The following is a 26,864-nucleotide window of genomic DNA, read 5'->3' on the forward strand; positions in this document are numbered from 1 at the left end:
AAAGAAAAACAACCAAAAAACCCAAGGCTCAGGAAGGGTGAATGGCTTGTCCAAGGCAACTCAACTGGTAAATGGTGTAGTCGGACTTAGAACCCATGCCTGTCTACACCACCATAAGATGTTTTCCTTACATGTTTAGATCTGGTTTTTCTGTTTAGATTCTCCATGGGTATATTGTGCAAAGGGGGCTAGAGACGGAAAGAAATCTAAATATCAGGGGCCCTTTTTTGCTTCCTCCTAATTCTACCTGTGTTCTGTCACATGGGGTGAAGGTGAGGGGGAAATGGAAGCCTTCCTCTCTGCCCTTTATCTAAGACACCAGCTGGCAGACGATCCCTGAATCCCCTTCGCTGCCTACCTCCACCCTTCTTTCCTTTTACCCCAACTTTTCCAGAAACAGAAGAGTGGCCCAAGATGGCCCTTCTCAGCAAGGTCCTCTTGCAACCAGTGGCCTCTGAAGGGCAGGACAACTTGAACAGTGATAATCCCCATGCTGTTCCTTTTGGCTCTAGCACATATAGCGAGAGGACTTTTCTTTTTTTTTTAAGCAGATTTCATCTAATTAATTTAATTCAATCCTGCCTGGTTCAGGTTGATTAGAAAGTGGATGTCTTCTCTGAGAATGCCCTGACGTTGAAGGGCCCAGGTGGCGAGGAGGCAGCCCTGGAGAAGAAACATGTGAGCCACCAGGGCAGGGGTGTTATATAAGATACAGTTTGGGAAGCATCTTGTGATCTGCAAAGGACTTGACAAATATAGAAACATTTCTACCGTCGTTGTCGCCGTCGTTATTTTCTCCCCAGCCACTTCTGGGCTATGTCCTTAGAGAGACAAGGTGCAAGCAGAGGCACCTCCCAGGTCACCCTTGGGGTTTCCCTCTGCAACCTCTGCCAGAACCCCTCCCAGGGTCCCCCAAGCCTCCTCCCTAACTTCCTCTCCACAGCCACCCACCTGCCCTGCCCAGGGCCTCCATCACTCACATTGGTTCTCAGCATGTCCGGCAAGAAGGCCCAGGGGCCTCTTTGGAGGCTCCTCCTCATCAAGGTGAAAGTCCTCAGCCTCCCACTGCCCAGAGGCCTTGAAGAAGCTGGCACAGACACCATAGGCACAGCACTGGTAGGCATAGGGCACCTCCAGGATCCTGGGGGTTCAGGGGAGACAGGAGTAAAACGGGCTGCCTTAGCAACGTTTCGGCCATCAACCCAGGGACCCAGCACTTGGTGCCTGCCTTTCAACCCCAAAGCACCCTGACAGTGCAGTCAGCCCCCTGGGCTTTCTTTGTAAGGGTCTTACAGCCTGGATCCTGCCTCTGAAGGGCTCTGAGCATAGTCTAATCTCTTCCTCACTCATGTTGGGAATTGAGATGGGGAGATTTACTTTCTGCCCACTGTTTTTGGAGTCCCCTCAGCAGGCTCAGAGTGGGGAGCAGTTTCCCCAAGGCCACACAGCACTCCGGTGCTCTGCTCCCCTCCCTCCCAGCCAGCAACTCTTCTTTTATATTTAAGGAGACAGGGATTCTCCTCGTGACTCTTTCTTACCCTTGCCCTCGGTAACACCCACGCCCTATCCCCCCGCCCCTACCCCTGGGTACATCAGAGCTGAATCTGGTGCCCTCTGAGGGTGAGGGCAGATGCCTCCAGGCATGTCGTTAGCTTGCAGCAGATGGGGCTTGGGCCACACAGGCTGTGTGCTGCTGCTGCTGCTGCTGCTGCAAGCAGAAGGCCTGGATGTCATTAGCATGAGGGACGGGCTGGGCGGCTTATTTTCCAGTGATCAGTGCCCTGGGCTCTGCCCTGACTGCAGGGGCCCAGATGCCACCCAGGTGAAGACCGGCAGTCTGGGTGCACTGAATGGGGCAAGGAGCGAGGAGGTCCAGGGGCCTTCACATCATCTTACTTCTGTCCTCACAGGAGATCTCAGGGTCCCCCCGGGCTGGTACTTGGGACAGAAAGAAACGCTATGAACGAGATGAGGAGGGAGGGGAGGCACGAGCAAGCCCTTCCCGTTCAGTAGTGGCCAAACCCTAAGCCTTTGGGCCATCAGTTTTTTCTTGAGGTGAAGCCCTGTGGCTTTCTCCCTGTCCCTCCATGGCCTCTCCAGCTGCTCTGGGACAAACCTGTCTAGGTGTGGGGGAAAGCGAGGCCCTCACCTCAGGTTTGGGAAACTGTCCTTGGAGAAGGCCTGAGACAGAGCCAGGTTCCCTTTGAGCTTCAGATGCATCAAGCCCCCAAGGCCAGCCAGGGGCAGTGTGGTCAGCTGGTTGTCTGTCAGGTCCCTAGGACAGTGGATGGTCAGGGTTATTGGCAGTCAGTGGGATTGTTGAAGGGGCAGGGCTGTGCTGAGGGTGTGGCCAGTGTGCCTGGGATGGAAGCAAGAGGAGAGGAGCAAAGGACAGGAAATCAGCATAGAGAGACGAAAGCATAACAAGCTGGGGGAGGAGGATGGTCAAGGGTAGCTAGAGGCACCATCCATAACTCATTCATCACTCATTCATTCATTCATCAAATATTGGGGGCCAACTCTATACCAGGGACTCCTCCAAAGTGACGTCAAGCCATCCCAATTCGTGAGAGAGCCCCTTAACCACAGCTCCTATGCCCAGGTCCCAGTCCCATCCAAGGGTCCCTGTCCACCCCACTAGGGCATCTGCCTATAGGTGCCTGTCCCCATTCCCCTGCTTTTCTGATGACGTAAGAGGCCAGAGCTGGGGGTGGGCAGAGCTGGCCTCTGGCTACATTCAGGGATTCGGTCATCCGTTCTGTTTTGCAGGCCTGGCTCCATAGCCAGGGATGAGGACATGCATGGTCTGTCCACTGGAGACACATCACAGGAGCCAGGGCTCCAAACCAAACACCAGGACCACAGACCGTATGTCGTGGAAACAGCCTGGACTGGAAGGCAGGAAACCCGGAGCTGTCACCGACTCCCTGCATAACCAAGGGGAGTCACAAATCTGCCTGCGTTCCGATGTCCTCATCCTTCAAAGGGATAAAAATATCCACCCTACCTATCTGGCCGGAGTAGAGCAAACAGGAGAGGGAAGACCAAGGTGGTGCGAGTTTTGCCAGGCTCCGGCCCAGAGCCCAGAGAGTGGCAGACAGGAGGGGCACTGTGAGCCCCCTGGGAGGCTTTCATTCCGGCCTTTGCTTCGAGAGAGCTTCTCCCCCTGGGCCTGGAGACGTGAAGTGAGGGGTTGGGCCGGATGATCTCTGAGGCCAGGGCTGGAGCTAGCCCAGAAGGACTCCGGGTGTTAATCAGAAAAGAGTCCCACTGGGGTGGAAACAACTTCAGGACAAGCAAGCAGGCAGTTGGCTCCCCACTGGGTGGGAGCCCTTGTGCAGTACACAGCCCGCACCACAGTGTGTGGCAGCCCCATCAGAGGTCCTCTCCAGCCCTGACATAGCGACCACGCAGCCAGCACGCTATGATCGTGGGGTCCTCCGCCACCCCGCAGAATGGCAGCCCTCTAGAGTTAATGCTCATGTAGGGGACTGCTGAGTTGAGACCCCGGCTCCCACATCTGCTGCCACCGTCCCAGGCTGTAAAGGAGTTTCAGGCTCGTACATCCTCTTTACTGGGACATGTAGAGGCTGGGGGAAGGGCCGGGACAAGGGGGCACCGGGAGGGCCGAGGCTGCCAAAATGTTGCAGAACATTAGCAGACGATGTTCCAGAGCTTGTAGGAGGCAGGCTCTCTGTTTATCGGGCCCCACAGTCTGTCAAACGGACTGTCAGAATGATTGATTAGGCTGGAGGCCCCCTCCCCGGGATGTGTGGTGCATGTCCCCGCTCTGGGGTGGCCCCTCCTGCCCCCGCTGGCCAGCCCATAGTCCTGATTGGTCTCCACCATCCGGGAGGAGAGGGCAGTGGGCACTTACAGCTTGACTAGAGAACGCAGCGTCACGAAGGCCTCAGGGTGGATGGACCGGATGGCATTCCAGCTCAGGTCCCTGTGAGCAGAGAGGGTGTAACGGGGGGACCAATGACACTTGGAGGACTCACTGTTGCCCATCCTGAGTTCTTCACTCACTCCCCACCTGAGCTGCCCCCGGTAGCAGAACCCTCAGCCTCGTGGGGAAGGTACCTGCCGCCCGGCTCCCAACCTGGCTGTGGCCACAGGAAGAGGGATTTGGCCGCTTGGCTTCAGAGTCTCATCACCCCCCTAGGCACCAGCTGGAGAAGTGGCTTCAGAAGCCATCCGTACCGGGAGGCACCTCTCTTCTTGTGCGTGCGCTGGGGGCAGGGAAGCTGTGGGCATGTCACTGCCATGTATGCTATGGGTACGGAGCGTGCCTGGGAGAGGATCCCACCCCTGGCTGCGGTAGGATACTCACAGGGCTCTCAGGGAGCTCAGCTGGCTGAAGGTGTCAGCTCCAATTTCCCAGATGCGGTTGTGCTGAAGGCCACTGGGGCAGCAAGAAGAGACTAGATGAGCCAATAGGCTCGGATCCTGGCTCAGTTCCACACCCCCCATGCACTAGGAGGAAGAAGGGAGAGCCCCCCACTTCTCCTGGCATGCGAAGAAAGGGCCTGGCCCGCGGAAGTCACCAGAATTAAAGGGAGCACAAGGGGATCCGGTTGCCTTGGGTAAGTGGGTCAGGAGACAAAGCCACAAAACCATCCCTGTGGCCCAAAAGGGAGTCAGTTTCCAGGGTTCCCACCGGGGCTGGCTCCCAGCCCAGCCAACCTCACCCCTGGGTTCTCCAGACCTTAGCCCAGCAGCGGAGCTCTGCCCCACCCTGGGATGACCCGATGACTGGCCTAAGCTGCAGAGCAGAGCTCAGTGGACTGGTTGTCTGAATGGGAGATAGACCCTGGGCCTCAGCAATGCTGCAGACCCTCTTTCCTCTGGCATATAGACAAACAGGACAGACCCTCAGACCCCATTCTGCCTTGGTCCCAAAAGGCGTTGCCCTGCCTCAAGACAGGGGACAGACACAGGACACAAGAGAGACCCTGCTAGCTTGAAAAAGCAGACGCTGAAGGACAAAACAAAACAAAACAAAACAAAACCAGAAGCTGGGTGAAAGAGCTTAGAGCATTTTTTAAGTGATTTTTTTCCTTGTCAAATTTGAATCCTAGGTTTCTTCTCCAGTGTATTAGTGTGCAGGTGCATACATACACCTCTGTGTGTGTGTGTGTGTGTGTGTGTGTGTGTGTGCATGTGTGTGTGTGTGTTTAAGGGGGTTTGGAAAATGACAGAGCATGCTCTCAGTCTTCTGAGGCCTTCCCTTGTCCAGCCTCCTAGCCCTGATATGACCCTGCCCCTCCACTGGCCCTAATCACTACTGCCTTTCATTGTTATTAGTGACCCCCAATGAGCCACCTTGAGACTCTGCTTCGGTGTCAGCTCTGTGGTCCCTAGGGGCCTCGCCCAGGCCTCTGCTGAGCTCCCAGCCCGAACCTCCGAGTTCAACAAGCTCAGAGAAGGGAGAAAGTTCAGAGTGTGCTCTCTGACTCCCTTCCCTCAGACTTGCCCAGAGTTGGGCTTGTCTGCCGTCACCCCTGCCCTCCCCCGGCCCCCACTCACATTTCCTCCAGCTTCTGACACCTATGCAGGCTGGGCAGCTCCTCAATTTGATTATGAGACAATTCCCTGGGGAAGAGAGAAGCACCAGGCTAGGGTGAACTGGGGGCCAGGAGAAGAGGCTCTGGCCAGGACGGGCTTTCCTGTCAGGCAGCTGAGGGCTGGGAGGACCCTGCAGGGACTTGGCTGTTGACACACCTCAAGGCAATTGGACTTCTCGCCCCTTCCCCCTGCTGAGTCTGGTTCCTCGCTGCAGGGCCTGGATGGGGATCATGTGGCATTTTTCCAACAGGGCTGCCTCATCTATATGAAGGCCTGAGGGACCCTGGGAGGGTCCTGGGGGAAAGGGCACAGGAAGTGAGAGGGGCATGGAGACGAGAAAAGGAGCAGAGGGTGAGGGGCTCGGAGACTGAACGCACGGAACATATCGAGCATTACTGAGCAAGCTGGCCAACGTCAATCTGTGTAAACATCACCCATCGTCCCCGTGCAGAGTTCACAGGGAGGACAGGCTAGGGCCCTTAGGGGTCATCTGGCGCCCAACCCCTTCATCTAACAGATGAGGACACTGAGGCACAGAGAGGGGACAGAGCCTGCCAAGGACACACTGCCAGGCAGTGGCAAGGCTGGGTCTGGAGCCCATGTCTCCACCCAGTCTAGCTCTGTTCGTGTGTAGAGTGTCATCTGTCAGTCTCCCCATCTTCGGCTGTGGGCTACGGTCCGTGTGGACGAGCCTCAGGTTCCAGCTGATTCAGGGGAGAAAGGAAAACTCCCCTTGACTTCATAGGCCACTTAAATACCTCCGTGGCTGCACAAGGGGCTAATTTTCTTCTTATCACTAGGTAAATAATGCCATTTATTGAGCACCTACCATGGCCAGCGCTATGTGCTGTACATGAACTTTTTTTCAACCCTCACCCATTTATCCACATTTTGCTGGTGAGGAATTGGAGCCCTGAGACATTAGAGAGTGAGTCCAAGTTCATGCAGCTAGTAGGTGGCAGAGCTAAGCCTCCAACGCTGGTCTGACTCCAAAGGCCGTTGTCTTTTTACCCTGAACAAGAGAGGACAGCCCAGTGCTTCTCGGGCAGGATCTCAGCAGCAGCCCAATGTGTCCCACTCTCCAGGAAGAGAGGTAACCAAGCGGGACAGGAGCGGGAGGGGCCTTTGCCAGCCCATGGGAACAAGGGCACAATGCCAAGACTGGAGAATGCTCGTGAACCACTCACAGGACTCGGAGCCTGGGTAGCTGTTGGCACATCCCCAGTGGGAGCAGCCGGATGCCTGCGCGGGTCAGGGTCCTGTAGAGAGAACAGAGACAGGGCTGGCACCAGGCCCAGGGCCCTGCCATCCCCAGCCACCCGTCTCCAGCTCTGGGCCTGATACTGACATGGGAGCACAGAGCTGACAAAAGAGAAGTGGCAGGAGGCACAGGGCAGGGGTGGGGCTGCAGGGAGAGAAGGCAGCAGGCCTGGCATCTGAGCACCAGGCTCCCCTGGGACTGGAGGAGGGTAGGTGTGGGCAACAGACAGAGAGGGACACAGCCCAGGGGCTCTCTGCTTGGCAGACAGCTCCTGCGTGCCCAGCCCACCCCACCCACCCATCGTGTCCCCACCCATTGTCTCATAATGGTCTCCAGCAACACTGGCTATGTAGGACAGGAACTAGAATCTGGTCTGCTCTCCTTAGAGAAGGGGGATAGCCATGGGCACAGAGTAGATAGGAAAAGACTAAACAAAACAACCCTAGTGGGACCATGGGAACCACGCACAGAGCCTGCTCCCTGTGCCCTGGGGAAGGGGGATGGGATGGGAAAGAAGGGGAGGACCAGGGGCTGGGACGGAGAGGGCTGTGGGGGCAGGTTTGGCTGGGGACAGGGTGTCCCAAGGAAGACCCAAGGCCGAGGTCATTCTTGGGGACCTATTACTTCCCTCATGGAAAATTTTCCAGATGCCAGCAAATCTAGGGGAAGACAATAGAGGCACAGAAGAGAGTTCCTGTCCCAGCCATGCCATGAATGAGCCATGTGACGTGGGGCAGGACAGTTGGCTTCCTAACACCCACTCTGGGTGTTTGCTTGATTGTTCCATTCATCCTTTTAAAATGTATTGAGGGCCTACTACGCTCTGACACCCCTCCCCCACCCGGCAGTCTATAATGATAGAACACATGAGAAATCCTTGTTGGAATCACGCTTCGGAAAGGCAAAGAAGATGTGTTTCCACAACCCTTCTCCCCCTGTGGCAGGGTCCTCAGCACCCTCATGACTTGGGGTTAGGAACTCTGAAGTCATGCCTGAAAAATGCAAGCATAGTAAAGAGAAGACCAGCCTCCTCACCCCCAAACCACCTGCCACTCCTGGCCTTGCCTTGCCAGCAGCAGTGACCTGGGGCTGAGCCAGGTGACCTCTGGGCCAGGCTGGAGCCAGCAGCAGAAGCAGGCCAGATAAGGGGCAAGCAAAGAATTTGGACAGACTTCCAGGACACAGGCAGACAGAAGACCTCCTGGGAGCAAAGGAGGGACACAGATGAGGTAGAAGGTAAGTGTATCCACTCACAGGATCTCCAGGCTGGTGGTGCCTTTGAGATCTGGGAACTCCTGGATGTCCGTGGCACCATTCAGGGATCTGGAAACAGAAGCAACAACGTCTGAAGGGTGAAGTCGGAGCATCCTGATAATCTGGGCTCCCTACCATCACTGATCTGTCCCTCAAGACTCTACCCTTTTGGGAAACATCATCCTTCCCCCACCACTGCCCAACCTCAAAATACTCCAGCTACTCAGGCCCTGGTAGGGGGGGAACTTGGCTCAGCAGGGTCTAAACCACCATTTCCTTAAGTTGGCTCAGCCCACTGTAGCCCAGACAGAGCAGGCAACCCAGCACTAGGGCCCCAGCATGCAAAACAAAACAAAACAAAACAAAACAAAACAAATGAACAAAGAAAGAACACAGGACAGGAGCACGGGAACTGCTTCTGTTTAAAAGGCTACTGCTTGGGTGCTACTGAAAAAGTCCTTGGCTGCTGGGGTTTGCTTATTATAGCCTGAGCTAGAGTCTCCCCTAAAGTGTCATCAGCTAAAGCTTTATCAACCTCTCCACTGGTTCTCGTAAATTGTTTTAGACTGTTGGCTTTTTCCATCACCACTATCCTCTATCTCCATGAGGACATGGACCCACACAGGTCTGCACTCAACAGGACCACAAGGAGGCAGTAGGGTCCAGAAATGAGCCTAGGATCTGGAGTCAAGGGTTCTAGCTCAAGGCTGACCAGGGCCTGGGAGCCTCAGGATCCATCTACAAACTGTACTAACACCACAGGGTTAGGGTGACAGTGAAATGTGATAATATACAAGAAAGGGGAGTATGTGCTTTAGAGATGTTCCTTATGTTACTATGAGGCCACAGGTGGAATGTAATCCGTGGAAGTTTTTTTGCAGAAGTGGAACTTGGGCTGGGGTTTAACACAATGGGAGAGAGGAAACAAGGGAATGCCTTCGGGCCCAAAGCAATAAAGATAGTGCCACAAAGAGCCCAGGGATTCATGCTCCCAGGTCACTGGAGAACCAGACCCTTATCCCAGTCATTGGTTCTTGAGCAAGTATTTACGGAAACAGCTGCCCCGAGCAGGATTCTGAAGAGGCCAGACTAAACTCCTGGACTATGGAGAAGGGCTCTCCTCATTCATTTGGGATCTGGGAAGAAACACAGGAAGGTGAAGGGAGGCTGTTAAGTGCAGCCAGAGCTGCGAATAGGTGTGAGCCCAACAGAGGCCACAGCCCCGAAGGAGACCAGGCCTGGCAGGGGGTGCTGTGCCCTGCGGGTGAGAGAGTTGCAGATGGGAGGCAGGAGGCAGCGGAGGGAGTGAGGAATGGGAGAGGTCCAGACAGTGGCAAGCTCAAGGGCCCAACTTACAGCGTGTGCAGTTTAGGCAGGTACTGAAATGCCGACCTTCCCACAAACTGGATTGGGTTATCATAAAAGTGTCTGGAAGAAAAAGACCCAAACACCAAATTTAGTTATTTGGCCCTTTGAGCTAGGACCCAGGCAGATCTCTGCTTTCTCCTCCCTTGGCACCAGGAAAGAGCACACAGGGGAAGGCACCCCCTCCCAGAGTTCTGCCGCCCCAGCCCGTCCCCCAAACACCGCACAGCACCAAGAGCCGGGAGAAACGAGTACTCACATGGTCTGTAGCACAGGGTTCCCCATGAAGGCCTTTTCTGGGATGGCCTTGATGTTGTTGTTATGGAACCCCCTGGAAGGCAATACCATGAGTCAGTGAGGACTTGGAGAAAGGTATGGAGAGGGCAAGACAGAACTCCATGAAGCTTCCAGAAAGCTGACCAGAAAGGCCATAGGACCAAAGAGACATCAGTCCAGATTCCGGGTTCACCTCCTGCCTGTGAAGTCTCTGCTTCATTTGGTAACACACCCAACCTTTTCTCTGACAATTGTGAAGGGAGTGAAGCGTGGAGCCTCAGAGAACAAGGGGGAGGTAAGGGGGGAGAACTTGGGAGCAGGAGGCTGAGTTTGGATCCCAGGAGAGGCTTCCTCTCCTCAGTCACTTGTGGCAGGAACTCCACAGGTTCCCCAAGGAGGAAGCTGAGGGCCTGTGGGAAAAGCAGAGCTTCTGAGGGTCCCAGGGATGAGAGCTGCTCCCTGAATGGAGGCTGGCTTGGCCTCCAGGCCTGGAGACTAAGGAACCTAGAAAGGCGGCAGCAGCAGGAGCAGGGAGATACAGTGGATGTTGAGTGACTGGCCGACTGTGTGTGGAAGTGAGGAGGGAGGCACCCGCTAGTGTCCAGGGCTCTGGAAGCTGGGAATTATGCATTTGGTTAGTCGGGGTGATCATCTCAAGATAAAAATTGGACTGGGAAGCACATAATCCATGCTGAGCAGCACCCCCAGGCCAACTTCTTGTTGTCTGGAGACTTCTAGTGTCTCCTCATGCCTTCTGGGCATCCACCCTCTCTCTTTCCTTCTTCCCTTCTCCTTATTATTTCCACCTTCCATTCCTTTGTTAATTTGTTCTTATACAATTTTGGACTCCTCCTTTGTGTCTAGTGTTGAGCTAAGCCCTGAGATGTTTAGAAGTTCATAGGACAGAGGCCTTGTCCTCAAGCAGCTTTCTCTCAATAGATGTAGAAAGATAGGGACAGATAGAGGCACACACATGCGCGTGTGCACACACACATCTATACTCATTGGGACCCCAATGGCAGTGGAGGGGGACTTACAATAGTTTCTCATTCAGACCCTTCCCTCCAACCGGTCTGGTTGTTCCTCAACTGTCACACACACCTGGAATTCCCACCTGCCAACTTTGGACGGGGTGGGGCTGGGGGCGGGGGTGGCATGGGGTTGGTCTGGTCTCAGGTGGTGGTTTGAGTAAAGATGTTGGGCTGCCTATAAGTGTGGGGCTCTGTTCACCAACCTCAGATTCCCTTAATCTAGTCCACTCTACCCCCAGTAGATCTCCTACTGTTTGCCGAGAGCCTCTCCTCTAGTAAGCCTGGTCTCCCTTGGGGTCATCTCTCTGCCCATTCAACTTCCAATCTGGGTCTCTGCCTCCATGGTTCTTCTGTCTGAAATGCCTTCCCTCGTCCTCCACCGTCGCCACTGAAACTCCATCCACCCCTTGAGGTTCATCTCACATGTGTTAGTCTACAAGGTTCTTCGTATATTACTCTGGATTCCCAGTCATTTTAGCTACCCCTGGACAATTAGGGCCAGAATTATATACCGACCCTAAGCTGCTCTGTCCTGGTGCCTGCTTTACTCTGTGTCCTCAACAGACCTGAAGGATCCTGGGGGAACAGTCCAGGGCTATCTTACTCTTTGTTTGTGTTTAGTGCTGGGCACAGTCGATGCTAAAATAGAATACTAATAGGTAGCGACTGTGGGGAACAAAATCGGGCTTCTGATCTTCCCCATGAGATCAGGTGCTGAGGAATGAGCCCAGAGACCAGCCCCCAGCTCCTCTCCTCATTCATCTCCAGACACATGCCAACCAAGGCAGGGGCAGTGCCAGGCCCAGCCTCCCAGGAGGTGTCTTGTGCCACGTGTCTCTCTAGGGTGGAAGGGCTCAGAGCCATTTCTGCCGGTGACACACCTCTCGGAAATGCTCAGTGCCAAACGAATGAGGTCTGCGACTACTGAGACCTGCACGGGGTTGGGGGGTGGGGGGCTGCAGAGGGCACGCAGCTACAGTTTTTACAAGGACCCCAGGAGGTGAGGCTGCGAGGGAGGCCCAGAACTGGCTTCAGCCCCTGCCCTTGGGAGAGGAGGACACCCACAGAAACCAGCAGAGGGACTTACAGTTCCTGCAGTCTGCCCAGGGTCCGGATGGCGACAGGAAACTCCTGCAGCTCATTATAATTCAGGTCTCTGGGACGGAAAGCAAGAGCAGTCATTAGAAGGGTGGCTTCACAGGGCATGTCAGGGCCCCTGAAAAACAGAAACTTGGCTCTGGGATTGGCCGGAGAGATGCGTTTTCCAATCTGTTGGATCCAGCTGTCAATGCCTGGAAACACATTTTTGGAATGTTCATATTCCATTCCTACTCCACAGATCCTCAGGCTGGAAGTCTTCCTGGCAACAGCACTGTTTTGAGGAGACACTTCAGGGATGTGGATACCTGCAACTGACTCCTTCAGGAAGAGTCCCCACTGGCTGAGGAAAATCCCTCAAGCCTTTGGAGACACAGTCAGTGGCTGGGGGAGGGACAGAGGAAAGAATGGGGCCATCTTTAGCCCCTTGTCACCAGCAAGAGGGATTCTGGAAGGTTCCCTCAGGTGACTACCTTGGCTAGCTGTGGCCTCTGCTGTCTATAATACAGATCAGTGTTGGGGCGCCTGGGTGGCTCAGTCAGTTAAGTGTCTGACTTCGGCTCAGGTCATGATCTCACAGGTTGTGGGTTCGAGCCCCGTGTGGGGCTCTGTGCTGACAGCTCGAAACCTGGAGCCTGGAGCCTGGAGCCTGCTTCGGGCTCTGTGTCTCTCTCTTTCTGCCTCTCTCTCTCTCTCTCTCTCAAAAATAAACATTAAAATAAATGCTTTAAAACGGATCAGTGCTTCTTATCTTCGGGTGATGGCATGACAGCTAGTCTTTATTTTCTCTTAGGCTTTTCTTCGTTTCCCATTTTTTTTTTTTTTTTTTTACAATGAACATGTATCACACGTGTAGTCAGAAAACAACGGAGGCAATTTTTAAAAAGTAGTAGCAACCCAAGTTGGAAAGAATGTGGGGAGACATGCATTCTCATAAATGATTAGTGGGAATTGAAATGTGTGTTATCTTTTAGACATAATTTGACAGCATCTTTTGAAATGACAAGATTCATACCTAGTCACCTCAAGGCCAGGAGTTTGTCCTGGGGAAAAGTCCACACCCACCTGTAAAGGTATTTGTATAAGGATGCCCACGGCAGCATTGTTTAGGCACCGGGGGCAAACGCTTGGCCCACAGGTGCTCACAGCCCTGCTTGTCCACTCTCTGAAGGGGTCTTTTGTGTTTGTGCCCTTGAGGCCACAAGGGGGACAGGGGGAAGGGAGAGAGGAGAAATGTAAAACATTGAGAGCAAACCTGATTCTCATTAGAAAAGATTTGGAACTGCCTGTGACAAAGAAGGCCCAAAGGCAGGGGAGCCCTGCCAAAGAGTGGGGAGAGTGACTGTGTTTGGGGGAAGACAGTAAAATGTGATCGGGAAGTAGGGGGGAAGAGCCACAGAAGGCTTTCGGGGGAGTTTTGCTCTATGTTACGTGACCAGATTCCCTTCCTACCCCTCCTAGGAGAGACTTCAGAAAAGTTGATCAACCCTCAAGATTTTATTTATTTGAAGATTTTATTTATAAGTAATTTCTACACCTAACACGGGACTCAAGCTCACAGCCCTGAGATCGAGTCGCCTGTGGTGCTCCACTGACTGAGCCAGCCAGGTACCCCGCAACCTTTAAGATTTTAAAGTTGACTTCTGTTTCGGGGCAGCTGGGTGGTTCAGTCGGTTGAGTGTCCGTCCCACTCACTCTTGGTTTCGGCTCAGGTCATGATTTCACGGTTCATGAGTTGGAACCTCACTTTCTCTCTCTCTCTCAAATCAATACACATTAAAAAAAAAAAAAACTAGAATAAACTGTGTGAGGATGCTGGGTTGCAGGTATTACTGTGAACATATAGTTTAAAAAAACAAAGTAGACTTTTGTTTCACTCAGTGGCCGATCGGTTAGCCCCATGTGGAGATGTGCCTGATTTTGCACGGGGTTGTCTTGGTGTTTCCAGATTCCTGTGGCTGGAGTATGGGGTCTCAGGCTTTGGCAATGGCGGGGAGGGAGGGCTCAGGTACAGTGTCCCTCTTGAGCCCCCCAGGATGACCCCAGCCCAACTTCTCTCAGCCTTTTAAAGCCACGCCTGCCCTGACAACTTTCATGAGAGGACTATCCAATGCCAGGGCAGGGGACCATGCTGAGGCTCTTTAATCACAGAGTGACTTGGCAGGTTTTGTGGGTAAATACCATGTTAACACAAACATAATGACAGGCTCCTCTGCGTGACAGGGTCATTACACTTAATAGTCCACAGGTAGAGCCAGGAACCCGGCCCAAGGGCCAGAAGAACAGTGACAACAGTCTGGCAGCCAGTGAGCCGGATAATTGCACCCCCCCCACACCACCCCCAACACACACTAATTACCCGATTACACTCCGACTCCCCTGGTGATTTTGGGTAATTATAGCATAAACCCTCCTGCTTTGCTCTGCTCTGCTCCGGTCCTTCATGAATCCTACACCTTTCCCTCCAATGACTCCAACCTTGATTCACACACAGAGAGGCTCCCCACAGACTATGTGAGGGGAAGGACGAGAGCAGGCTGAGGGCAGGCTACGTGCAAAGCACTTTCATGGAAACCAAAGATACTGGAGTTGGGACCAGGGAATTTCCACATTGCTGGAGTTCTACCACAGGTGGCAGTAGGAGGTGCCTGGAAACTCTACTTGCAAGGCTTGAGAATAGAGGCAGCAGGGGCGAGTAGTTGGACTCTTTCTGGTCTTAGATTTTATAAAGGAGTCGCCCTCACATCTCAATGTCTCCAAATCAAGTGCCCCCCCCCACCTCCTTTTAACTTGACTCAGCCCATTCAGGAATTCTCCAGTGCTGCCCAAGGAGAACCGGATTTCCTATAAGTAACGTAAGAGCACCTTCACTTAAAGCCTTAATGTTGCAGTGTTATCGTAAATGCAAAGAATTGCACTGGCCTGATCTCAGAGATTTAGCTCACGATTCCATCGCCTGGAACACTGCAGATATTTGCCTGGCTTTCTCCCTCACTTCACTCAGGTCTCTGCCCAAATAACACCTCATCAGAAAGGCCTTGTCTGACCATTCTATTTAATACAGCATAGCCCCCCATTTGCTGTTCCTTTACTCTGTGTGGTAGGTTGAAAGTGGTCCCAAGCCTTATCATTTGCAATATGTAAGTGTACCAAATCAACAGGCTGTAAACCTTAAACCTGCACCGTATGTCAATTACATCTCAATAAAGCTGGAGGAGAAAAAGTAGCCACAAGTCCTTTGTGGCTTCTCCAATTAAGAAGTGACCTCTCAGGGCGCCTGGGTGGCTCAGTCGGTTAAGCGTCCGACTTTGACTCAGGTCATGATCTCATGGTTTGTGAGTTCGAGCCCCACGTCAGGCTCTGTGCTGACAGCTCAGAGACTGGAGCCTGCTTCAGATTCTGTGCCTCCTCCTCTCTCTCTGCCCCTCCCTCACTTGCATTCTCTCTCTCTCTCTCTCAAAAATAAATAAACATTAAAAAAAAAAGAAGTGGCTTCTGTGGTACAGTCACTCTGGAAAACAGGATGGGGGGTCCTCAAAAAATTAAAAATAAAGTTACACGACCCAGCAATTGAACTACTAGGACTTTTCCAAAGGATACAAAAATGCTGATTTGAAGAGGCACATGCACCCCAATGTTCATAGCAGTGCTATAAACAACAGCCAAATTATGGAAAGAGCCCAAATGTCCATTGACTAACAAATGGATAAAGAAAATGTGATATATATAATGGAATATTACTCAGTGATCAAAAAGAATGAAATTGTGGAGTGCCTGGGTGGCTCAGTTGGTTAAGCTTCTGATTCAGCTCAGGTCATGATCTCACGGTCTGTGAGTTCGAGCCCCACATTGGGCTCCGTGCTGACAGCTCAGAGCCTGGAGCTTGTTTCATATGCTGTGTCTCCCTCTCTCTCTGCCCCTCCCCCACTCTCTCTCTCTCTCTCTCTCTCTCTCTTTCTCTCTCTCTCTCTCTCAAAAATAAACATTTAAAAAAATTTAGAAAGAATGAAATCTTGCTATTTGCAACAACGTGGATGGAACTAGAATGTATTATGCTCAGCGAAATAAGGCAGTTACAGAAAGATAAATATCATATGACTTCACTCATATGTGGAATTTAAGAAACAAAACAAATGAACATAGGGGAAGGGAAGGAAAAATAAGATAAAAACAGAGAGGGAGGCAAACCGCAAGAGATTAAATACAGAGAACAAACTGAGGGTTGCTGGAGGGGAGGTGGGTGGGGGGATGGGCTAAATGGGTGATGGGCATTAAGGAGGGCACTTGTTGGTACAAGCACTTGTTGTATGCAAGTGATGAATCACTAAATTCTACTCCTGAAACCATTATTCTACTATATGTTAACTAACTATATGTAAACTAAGATTTAGATAAAATTTTAAATAAATAAATAAATAAATAAATAAATAAAGCATATTAAAGGAAAAAAAAAAAAAAAAAAGAAGTGGCTTCTGCCTCCCTAACCCTGAGACCGGGCTGGCTTGTGACTGACACTAACCAAAACAGAATAAGGCAGAGCTGACATGGTGTGAGTTAATCCTAAGTCACAAAAGGCCTCACAACCTCTGCCCTCCTTTGGGACATTCCCACCACCATGCAAGGAAGCCCGTACTAGCCTCCTGGGTGATGAAGGCCTTGTGGAGAGGGCCAGCCAACAGCCAGAACCTAGGTCCCACTCACAGACATGTGAATGAGGCATCTTAGAGCCTCTAGTCATAGCTGAACCTCTAGCAGACTGCAACCTGGTCAGGGAGCCCAGGCAAAGTCTCCAGCAGAAAAGCACCCAAGATGAGCCCAGGTGATCCACAGATTCATGAGAAATCATACATTATTGTCTTAGACCGTTACATTTTAGGGTGGTTTTTTATGTAGCAATAGATAATGAGAGATCCTGCTTTCCTTTATACTGACATCTGACATATATTTGTTTGCTAAATTTCTTCCTACCCACTAGAATGAGGTTGAAAATAGAAACTTTGTTTCACATTCTAAACACCAAAATACTGGCACAGAACGGTAGCTCAACAAATATTTGTTAAATGAATAAATGAACGGGTCTAGATAAATGAAAGAATGAATTAATGGACTCTTAAGAGTATCTACAATATTTGGTGGAACATCCTTAGGATTTTGAGGTTGATGTCAAGAAAGGTACAAGATAATCCTGAGGGGCACTCACTGTTAGGCTTGCCCAGGGCCACAGAGGCCATGGGAAGACGGGTCACCTGTGATTTTGCTATCACTGAGCCCTTATACAGTTCACTGGACTCATGTCCAGGCAGCCGCAGTGAGTGGTTCTAGCTTTCCTTTGCAGTTCCTGATCAGGAATCCTTCCAGAAATGGCCTGACAGACAGTGGGAAAAGACATGTAGTAAAAGGCATGTGAACTCAAAGGCCATTTCTTGTAGAGCAATGTGGAGAATAAAAACTGTGCAAATGTCAAAAGGAATTCTGCAAACTACACGCTGGTGGGGTGGCCTGAATTTTCCCATTTGGATATCTACACAGATTCAATGACTTGGATAATTGGCAAAGCCCTGCTTCATGTGGTGCTGTTTGGATGTAATCTCTGGCTCTAACCATGTAGGGAGCATGTCTTCACAACTCTCTTTTCCCCTTATGGATTCAATTCAGTGCCATGGATGTTTGTTGCCTGCTCAAAATACACAGAAAAATCTGCTGGGTAAAGCAGAAGGTAGAAAGATGCATAAGAAATAGTCTTGTCTGGACAAATGCACAAGACAACCAGATGAGTGGCCTTGGCATGATGCGTGCAGAGGAATACACAAAGCATCAGGACCTTTGGAGATCACACATAGTTGAAAAGACTTCATGCAGGGCTTCATGGAGATGTGGCATTTGAACCAGATCTTGACGGTGGGGCAAGATTTCAATAGGTAGAGAGAAGGAAAGGATAGGTTAGTCAATCAGAGAGAGAATGGTTTAAAGGAAGTATGAGCTGTGGAGTTTGGAGAGTAAGTGGCACAGTTTGGTTGAGCAAAGGGCAATATTTGGAGGTGAGATTGGAAGAGTGTCTCCCTCAACTGTTGTATACTCTCCTAACTGGAGTCCCTGCCTCTAAGTCATCCATAAGATAACCTTGGTTGAGCACGGATTATGCGCTGGGCACTAAATGCTATGCCTGAATGATCTCTTAATCCTCACGACAGCCTAAGAAGTAGTTACCACTATTATACCCATTTTACTGTTGAGGAAAGTGAGGCACAGAGATGTCCAATAACCTGCCCAATTATTAAACAGTCATGCTAGACATCACTATCCACCGAAATCCACCCTCTCCTTTCTCTGCAACAGCAAAGCCCAACACCTTCAGCCACTTGCCATGCATAGCTGTTTAAATGTAAATTAATTACAAGTTAGTAAAATAAAAGCTTGGCTCTCAGTTTTACTAGTGACACTTCAAGTGCTCAATATACCATGTGGCAAGTGGCTACCATATTGGAAGCACAGATTTAGAACATTTCCATCATTGTAGAAAGTTCTGTTGGACAGCGCTATCCTATGGTAATGGGAGGAATAGCCAGGAATGTGGCTAGAGTGGATTCCCAGCCTCCTTTGCAATAAGTGTGCTTTCCCATGGAAGGTGGGCAGAAGTGGTATGTCCTACATTTAGTGCAGGATTTTTAACTAGCCAACCTGTCTCCTCCACGGTCTCTCTACTCTTTCACTAGTTAGGTGCCAAAGACAGTGAGGAGATAGGGATAGCAAGATCCTAAGAAGCCAGGTCCCTGAGTCACCATATGGAGGAGGGCCATTTGCCAAGAAGAAACACCCTCTTTGGACTATTACACGATCCAGAAATGAACTTCTATTGTGTTTGAGCCATTATACGTATTTTGACCTATTTGTTACACAATTTGGCTACCTTAACTAATTCACCATCACAACCAAGATTTGAACCCTGGCAGTGCGAGTCCGGAGTCCACACTCTTCGCTACTACACATCTGCCAGGAAGATCTTTTTGAAATGCCAAAGAGACTGTGTCGCTCTCCTGCTGAGAAATCTGAAAAGGCTTCCTCATTACTTACAGAACAAAGTTCAAAGTCCTCAATGGGCTCTGATGCTATACATCTTCAGCTCCGTCTACCATCTCAGCCCCCATGTGTTTTCACAGCCTCGTGTGTTTCCTTGTGCCCTTCACGCTTTCAGCCTGGGATGCCCTTAACCCCAGTCTTAGATGTCGAAATCCTAGCTCCCTTTGAAGTCCAGGCTCAAATATACCTTCCTTCATGTACCCAGCCCCATCCCTGCAGTCAGAATGAATCACTCACTCTCTCAGTGCTTTTCTGATGTTTTCTCCAGAAACATGCTTAATATTAGAATAATAATAGTGGTGGTAGTGGTGGTGGTGATAACGATAATAATCAGAGTAATTACTAGGTAATAGTCACGATTCTGGGTGATTTATATATATTAATTCATTTCATTCCCATGCCAATCCTTTGAGGTAAATACTTATTATTATCTCCATTTTGCAGATGAGAAACTGAGGCACAGAGAGAGGCAATCACTTGACCATGAATGAAAGAGTTGGGACTGAAGCCCAGGCAGTTTGAGTCCAGAATGAGGTTATCTGTGTACAAAGTGCCTTCCCCATGAGACAGGAAGCTTGCCACTATCAGGAAGCACATGAGCTCCCTTTTGAGTCTCCCGAAGCCCAGGCACAGGGCCATATATGCGTATGGTCATTGTCAAGAATGATCATTTGAGCCACTGTCAAGGCCTGGAGATGGGAGTTGCTTTGGCCTTTGTGGCTGGCCACATTGGGGCAGTGTCTCAGCTCCTCGGGATCAGAAGCCAACATACAGCCTCTCGGCAATCGCAGAAAAGACCCGCGTCAGGCCACAAGCTGATTTGATCCGATTCCTCCATTGCAGGGTGCTTTATGATGCCCTAAACCTCCCTGGAAAAGCTCATCCATGGCTTTATAGTTTATTATCTTTAATAGCCCAGAATCAGCCAGAAGCCCAGGAAGAGAATTATTCTGTATGCTGCTCCCAGGAGCTGGGAGCAGGCAGGGGAGGGCTGAGGTTAAAGAAAAACCATTCCCAGCTCCAGCCGGAATTCAGTCCAGAGGCTGCAGCTGTCCATGGCTGATATGCCCCTTCATCTGCTCAGCTGCTTCCAGCCAAATCCAATCAAAACTGATGGTAGACCCACACAATCGGTAAAAGTAGCTAAGCAGGTGACACAAGCCCCAAGCTGCTCAAGGACCCACATCCCCAATGTTCTCTATTCCATCTGGCTGTGCAGGAATGGCCAACTCCTGAGATCTCTGGGGAGCCTCACGATGGACTCAGAGCACAGAGCTTGCAGGATTTAACAGTCATCTTGTCCGGCCCTTTCTTTTTATTGATAAGGAAACCGAGGCTCAGAGACAAGAGGTAAATCACTGCAAGCCCCAGAGCCGAGGCCTGTTGGCTCTTGCTTTAACATCTTTTCTGTGTACCACCCAGAGTTGCAGCCTGGCTAGGCTCCAAGTAGCAGGGCTGAGAAAAAAGTTTTAGGGAGAGTGGGAAGAAGGATAAACGGGGTGGGTTGCGGGGGGGGGGGGCGCACCAGGCTTCCTCCCAAGGGAAGAAACTCCTGTGGGAGTCTCTTTGGGTGCTAACAAGCATGTCAAAACCAATTGGTTGTTAGGCTAGATGTCTATTTGTGTGTTATATGTTTTAGAGTGAAACAGCTTTGTCCTCTGTGCACCAACAGGATCACCTCGAACTAGCCAGTTAACTTTGCTCAGTCGTTTCCTCACCTGTACATCAGGGATGCCCATTACATAAGGCTACTCTGTTCATCCGGTCCAGAGCCTGGTCTGGATACTCAAATAATGCCAATTCTTTCCCCCTCTTTCTTTTACTAGACACTAGACACCAGAACAGGCACTTCCATTCATCCGACGCTGCAACAGCAGACACACCAGTTGGTCTATCTACTTTTCCCAACAATAAGGGAAGATTAACATAATTAATTGGGCTTCCGCTTACACTTTTATTCTCAAGGCTAATATTTATGTTTATTGCCAGATCACAGATAAGGGCACATGGAGGAATGTGGGTGAGCCTAGCTCCCCAGCGTGAAACACAAAACACAGTCGTTTCTGATTGTAAACTCTGAGCCATTTTTCTCTCCCAAAGGGCCCGTAACAAAAGCGGGCAGGCACGATGAATACATGACTTAATTGCTTTTCCTGTATTGCAGACTGAGCCTTTATCTCCATCTGACTTCACATGCTTGGGGCAGATAACCTGGCGAGCCAGGAACCAACAAAGACTTTATGACTAATAGCATTGTTTTACTTTCTAAACAACCTACATAAAAGGCCACCCATTAATAAATGCAGCAATTAGTAAAATTGTCATCGGTTTCTATTGAGAGATACAGACACGCCTTCCTCCTACCCTCCCTCCACCTACGCTCGCCTCTCCGCCAGAAAGTGAATTCAGAAAATATCCGAAGCAATAACAGCGCCGATTTTAATGAAAGTTGCCGATCTCTGACACTGAGGTTACTTGATGCCCTGCCCGAATAAAGCACCTGGGATCAGAGAAGCTCAGAACCGGAAGGGAGGTAAAAGGCAACAGTCCAATCTGCCCCCGCACGGAACTCATCTCTGAGATTCCAGGGGAACAAGGATCCAGTTTCTGCCCGGACCATGCAAATGGCAGGGCTCACCGACTATGCTGGGCGTTAAGGGGGCCACAGTCGGGCTATTCTGCAGATTAAGTAAGCCTTCCTCATCCCAAGCTAGAGCACCACCCTTACTTCCTCTCTTGGCCCTCATCCTGTCAGCTGGAAGACCATAAAATATGTGTGATCTTTCAAAGACAATCATCACATTCCACCTAAGTCTTCTCCCACATTCTTTGAAGGTGTAGACAGGTGCATAAGCATTTCATATTCTCACCACCCTCCCCCAGAAAAGCCTTAGCCACACTTAGAAATGGTATAATAGGATCCCATCATCTAGATGTGGGCAGACCCTTGGGCAGCACCTCCTTCACCTGGATGCCATGGACCCATTAATGCAGGGGACCTGAGGTCTTTGAGGTTGCCCTGGTCTGGGCAGAATGTAGCTTGAGGTTTTGTCCTAGTGACTTCAACTCACTGGTCGAATGTCAGGATCCTGAGCTTCAACCGGGTCAGGGGACCTTGCCCCAAGGCAAGGATGAGGGACCATCCCTGTGGGTTCAGCCCATGTCCAGGGCTTCAGTTTCTCCATCTTTACTAGAAGAGGTCTGGTCTGGAGACTCTGCACAGCACTTAGTATGGATGTCCGGAGCTGGAACGAATCTTAGAGATTGGATAGTCCAATGCTCTCATGGTTCAGATGGAGAAACTGAAGCTCAAAGAGGAGCAGAGACTTGCCAGGGGCTATATATCCATTCATTTGTTCAACAAATATTTATTGAGCAATTTCGCCATGCCAGGCACTGTGTCAGGTGCTACAAAAACCCATGGAGAGGGTGCCTGGGTGGGTCAGTCAATTAAGTATCTGACTTTGGCTCAGGTCATGATCTCGCAGTTACCAAGCCTCACTTTGGGCTCTCTGCTGTCGGCACAGAGCCTGCTTTGGACCCTCTGTCTCCCTCTCTCTCTGCCCCTCCCCTGCTTGTTCTCCTCCCCCCTCAAAAATAAATAAACATAAAAAAACTCATGGAAAGGTGGGAGAAAGATAACAAAACAACCTGAATAAATAAATAATAACATAAATATCAGATTGGTGAGTGCTATAGAGAAAATTAAGTAGGAAAAGGAGATGGCAAATGATAAGAAGTGCTTGTAAAATGGTGATCAGGGAGGACCTCGCTAAAAAGGTGACATTTGGGCAAAGTCTCGGAGAAGGTAGATAATTGTAGAAAGAACATTCCAGACAAAGGAAACAGTCAGTACAAAGTCCTGATGCAGGAGCATATCTATCTAGTGTATCCAAGGAAGCCACTGTGCCTGGAGTAGATTGAAGGAGGGGTGAGGCCAGAGAGGTAGCAAGGTGTCACATCACCCGACACCTTGCAGAACTTGTAGGCTTCTTTCCAGAACTTTGTAGAACTTTGGTTTCTTTCCAAGAGTATGATGGGGAGCCACTGGAGGGTTTTGAATAGAAGAGTAACATGACCTAATTTGTATTTTAAAGGAGTCCATCTAGGGGCGCCTGGGTGGCTTAGTCGGTTGAGCATCTGACTCTTGATTTTGGCTCAGGTCATGATCTTGTGCTGCATGTGGGGCTCTGCACTGACAGTGTGGAGCCTGCTTGGGATTCTCTCTCTCCCTCTCTCTCTGCCCGTCCCCTGCTCACGCATTTGTGCATGTGTGCGTGCTCTCTCTCTCTCAAAATAAATAAATAAACTTAAAAAAAAAAAAAAAAAGAACTCAGGACTCCTGGTCTAGAACCCTTCAGTCTCCGTGATAGCAGGGGCTGCATTTTTCTTGTTCATAAATGTTTCCCTCGTGTTCATAATGGTGGCCCGGCACAAACTAGAAACTCAAAAGATATTTATGAAATGAGAAAATCGAACGAAACAGAAAAAGAGAGTGGTAATTATTGATTCTTAGCAGCTCTTCCTTCCCACAGATATTAAGGGCCAGACCTGAACATCTTCGTTTCCTCTCCATGGTGTCTACCAGAGAACCAGCTGCTAAGTGGTTTCCCCGGGGCTCCATCAGTGCCCATCTCCCCACCCCACTCCCTTAACCTCCCATCACCCTCCACTGCAGATGGGCTGGCCAGGGTGCCTGTGAGAGCAGCGGAAGTTCAGAGCGGAAGCTTTGGCCCCATTGCCAGCAGAGGAGGAAAGGGTAGCAGTGACAAGAATGGTGACCTTGGCTACCCCAAGCACCAGGGCGATGGGAAAGGGAATGTTGTGCCGGGAAGAACTATTAATAACTTGCCATGGTATTAGAACACAAGACAAACTCATTGGGCAGCTCGATTTTCTGCCTGTGAGAAGTCATTAGTGGTTCTGTGTGGAAAGCCAGAAAAAAAGTTTTATATGGAACAATAAATTCCTCTATAAGCCACAAAACCCCACAAATTTGCAGCTAATAAACCCACAAATGTAAGATGATTAAGAACTGGCGAGGAAAGAGTTCCTCAATTCTTACAGGGTTAGCCTGGAGAGGCAGTGTGGTCTGACAGACTGAAGCCAGGCCAAAGGCAGAGAAACTCGGGTTCTCGTCCTGGTTCTTAATGAATTGGATGACCTTGAGCAAGTCAACCACTCTCTGCCTCAATTTCCTCGCGTGTAACACAAGGATACACAATTTCTGCCTTGTCTTCCTCAACAAGTGGTTGTGGGGGAGGTTGGGGGTGAGGCGAAGTGAGATATGAGACTCAACAGCCTGCAAAAAAATATCTTTGTGGGGCGCCTGGGTGGCGCAGTCGGTTAAGCGTCCGACTTCGGCCAGGTCACGATCTCGCAGTCTGTGAGTTCGAGCCCCGCGTCGGGCTCTTGGGCTGATGGCTCAGAGCCTGGAGCCTGTTTCCGATTCTGTGTCTCCCTCTCTCTCTGCCCCTCCCCCGTTCATGCTCTGTCTCTCTCTGTCCCAAAAATAAATAAACGTTGAAAAAAAAATTAAAAAAAAAAAATCTTTGAGTCTCTTAACTGTGGGAACTTATCAGTGGGATGATCAGCACTTGCCTTAAGATTAGCAAGAAAATCGACAAGATTCATGTGAACCTCTGCTCCACCCATTTGCTTGCCCAAGAGCACTTTGCCAGGGAACCTGCCAGTGGGTAGCGATAGTGGGTTGAATTGTAGCCCCCTCAAAAATCTGTCAGCATCCTAACCCCTGGAACCTGTGAATATGACCTTATTTGGAAAAAGGTCCTTTGCAGATGTCATTAAGCTAAGGATCTTGAGGTGAGATCATCCTGCATTAACAGGATGGGCCTAAATCCAATGACAAGTGTCCTTAGAAGACATGGAGAAGACCAAGTGAAGACCGAGGCAGAGATCGGAGTGACGCATCTACAAGCCAGGGAATGCCAAGGGTAGCCAGCAGCCACCAAAGGTAAGAGAGGCAGGGAAAAGATGCCGCCTCAAACTTCCAGAAGGAATCAGCGCTGCCAATACCTTGATTTTGGACTTCTGGCCTCTCCCAGAACTGTGGGAGAATACATTTCTGAGGTTTTCTTAAGCCACAAAATTTGTGGTAATTTGTTATGGCAGCCACAGGAAACTAATATAGTAGCCATGCCCTGATTCCCCGGGAATTCCTAGCCACCCTATAGAGGAGATGAGTCACACCATGGATGGCTATGGAATGACACCTCTGGGCAACACTCTGCCTGCCACCTTAAGACACACTGTCAAAAGAAGGGGAGGAGAAGAGGAGGAGAGAGAATGAGATGAAGGAAGGAAGGAAGGAAGGAAGGAAGGAAGGAAGGAAGGAAGGAAAAGAGGGAAGGAAAGAAGAAAAGTTATTGAAGTAACTTGGGCGGGGGGGAAAGGCCCATTGCTGTCTATCCAGCATCAAATGGGAGGACAAAAAGAGAAAGCCAACACAAATTGAGCACTTAGAGTACTCCAGGCCCTGTAAATATCATTGTATGAATTGTAGAACATCACCCCCATTTTCTAGCTGTGGAAACTGAGGCTCTCGAGAGGTCAGGTGACTTGGGCACGTCACATGCTGCTGGAGGAGCCAGCATCTGAATGCCCGTGTGCTGACTCAAGCCCAGTCCTTTTTCTACTCTAGGATCCTCCTGAGCTCTGGAAGAGCCACCAGTGAAAACCTGCCTGGTTTTCCATTCCAGCTGAGGGCAGATCATCGGGCCCAGGACTGAGAGGTGGTCGGATACTCTCAGGACTAAGTTAGAGCAAAATCTGTTGGTGTGGCTGGTTTCAATGACATGGAGACAGGGGCGCACTTTGCGGCCACAGCAGCTATTGAGGTAAAAATATTCTGCAGAAGCACATCTCCGGGGCATCTGGCACCAAAGGAGGTTTTACACAGAATGCACAATTTTGTATTCTAAGACAGAATTCTATAAATTCCTGCTTTGCCCTCCTCTCCTCCCAGACCTCAGTTGAATGCTAGTCCTGCTTTATAGAGGGAGCTAGAACCAGTAGGTTTCTGTTCCACTGTGATCCCGGGCCCCCCTCCAACGGGGAAAGGTCCAGCCAGTACATGAACTCCAATAGCTCTGATGTGTTTTATGAGGTGATAACAGGGCCCAGATATCATAGTCCAGGCACGAGGGAGGTGAGGCACTGTTGTCCCCAGATCCATTCTAGGCCTCACTTCTTTGAATTCTAGCTAAGACGCAGACATCAATTTCCCAGATCTAGGAAGTGGGGGCAGTCCCCTTTGGTTGTAATTGCATTTGCAAGGCTTTCCCCCCCGCCCCCACCGCCTTTTATTTTATTGGTAGGTATCACTGGGGATTCAAGGATCATGATCTGATAGCACCTGAATAGCACCCTGTGGCCTCTGAGCACGAATTTGTAGGCACAGACCTAAGGGCATGAAGGCCTGGTTTCACGGCCCTGGGACGCCAGGGGAGAACCTTCTCAGAATTCTTGCTGGTCACGCTTTCTCTTACTTGTCAACCTGGGAAGTCCTGTAATCAAGCTGCCCTCACAGGAGTTAGCGCTAAGTGGGGCAGCGTATTAGGGGGCAAGGGGTTTGGATGCCAGTAGCTTGCCACCGCTTTTACAAACAAACTGTGGAAACACGGGCAACTCATCCCAAATCTCCAGACTTGGTCTGGTCTGGAAAGGCGAAGAAACAGCACTTCAAGGGTTCAGAGAGCTGGCTCATCTCTGATTCTGAATTTCCCAGCAGCGGTGGGACACCCTCACCGCGGGAGCAGAAAGGAGGTGGCGGGTGCAAGGGCAGAGTTTTTCCTGTCTGCCTCCGGCTGGGGTTTCTTGACAAGGTCCGGGACGATGATGAAGGTATGAGGAGAAGTGCCTGTACCTGGCCCCTCCTCCCCAGGTGGCATGACCGGGGGCTGCTCTCCCTCCTG

The 26,864-nt window shown here is 50.5% G+C and overlaps 1 protein-coding gene across 5 annotated transcripts in view; it reads right to left on the bottom strand.

Moving 5' to 3' along the window:
• LGR6 (leucine rich repeat containing G protein-coupled receptor 6) overlaps window positions 1-26,864 on the bottom strand; it is a 121,419-nt gene that overhangs the window by 9,555 nt on the left and 85,000 nt on the right. For all 5 annotated transcript variants that reach the window (XM_045456480.1, XM_045456479.1, XM_045456481.1 and 2 more), the window contains 10 exons: window positions 11,843-11,911; window positions 9,708-9,779; window positions 9,440-9,511; window positions 8,084-8,152; window positions 6,756-6,827; window positions 5,530-5,595; window positions 4,334-4,405; window positions 3,878-3,949; window positions 2,150-2,275; window positions 981-1,141 (listed from right to left, as the gene is read on the bottom strand). In XM_045456480.1, the coding sequence (XP_045312436.1) occupies window positions 981-1,141; window positions 2,150-2,275; window positions 3,878-3,949; window positions 4,334-4,405; window positions 5,530-5,595; window positions 6,756-6,827; window positions 8,084-8,152; window positions 9,440-9,511; window positions 9,708-9,779; window positions 11,843-11,911 (851 nt within the window). The remainder of the gene's footprint in view (window positions 1-980; window positions 1,142-2,149; window positions 2,276-3,877; window positions 3,950-4,333; window positions 4,406-5,529; window positions 5,596-6,755; window positions 6,828-8,083; window positions 8,153-9,439; window positions 9,512-9,707; window positions 9,780-11,842; window positions 11,912-26,864) is intronic.

Source organism: Leopardus geoffroyi, chromosome C3 (assembly GCF_018350155.1).
Source record: "Leopardus geoffroyi isolate Oge1 chromosome C3, O.geoffroyi_Oge1_pat1.0, whole genome shotgun sequence".
Taxonomy (NCBI): Eukaryota; Metazoa; Chordata; class Mammalia; order Carnivora; family Felidae; genus Leopardus; species Leopardus geoffroyi.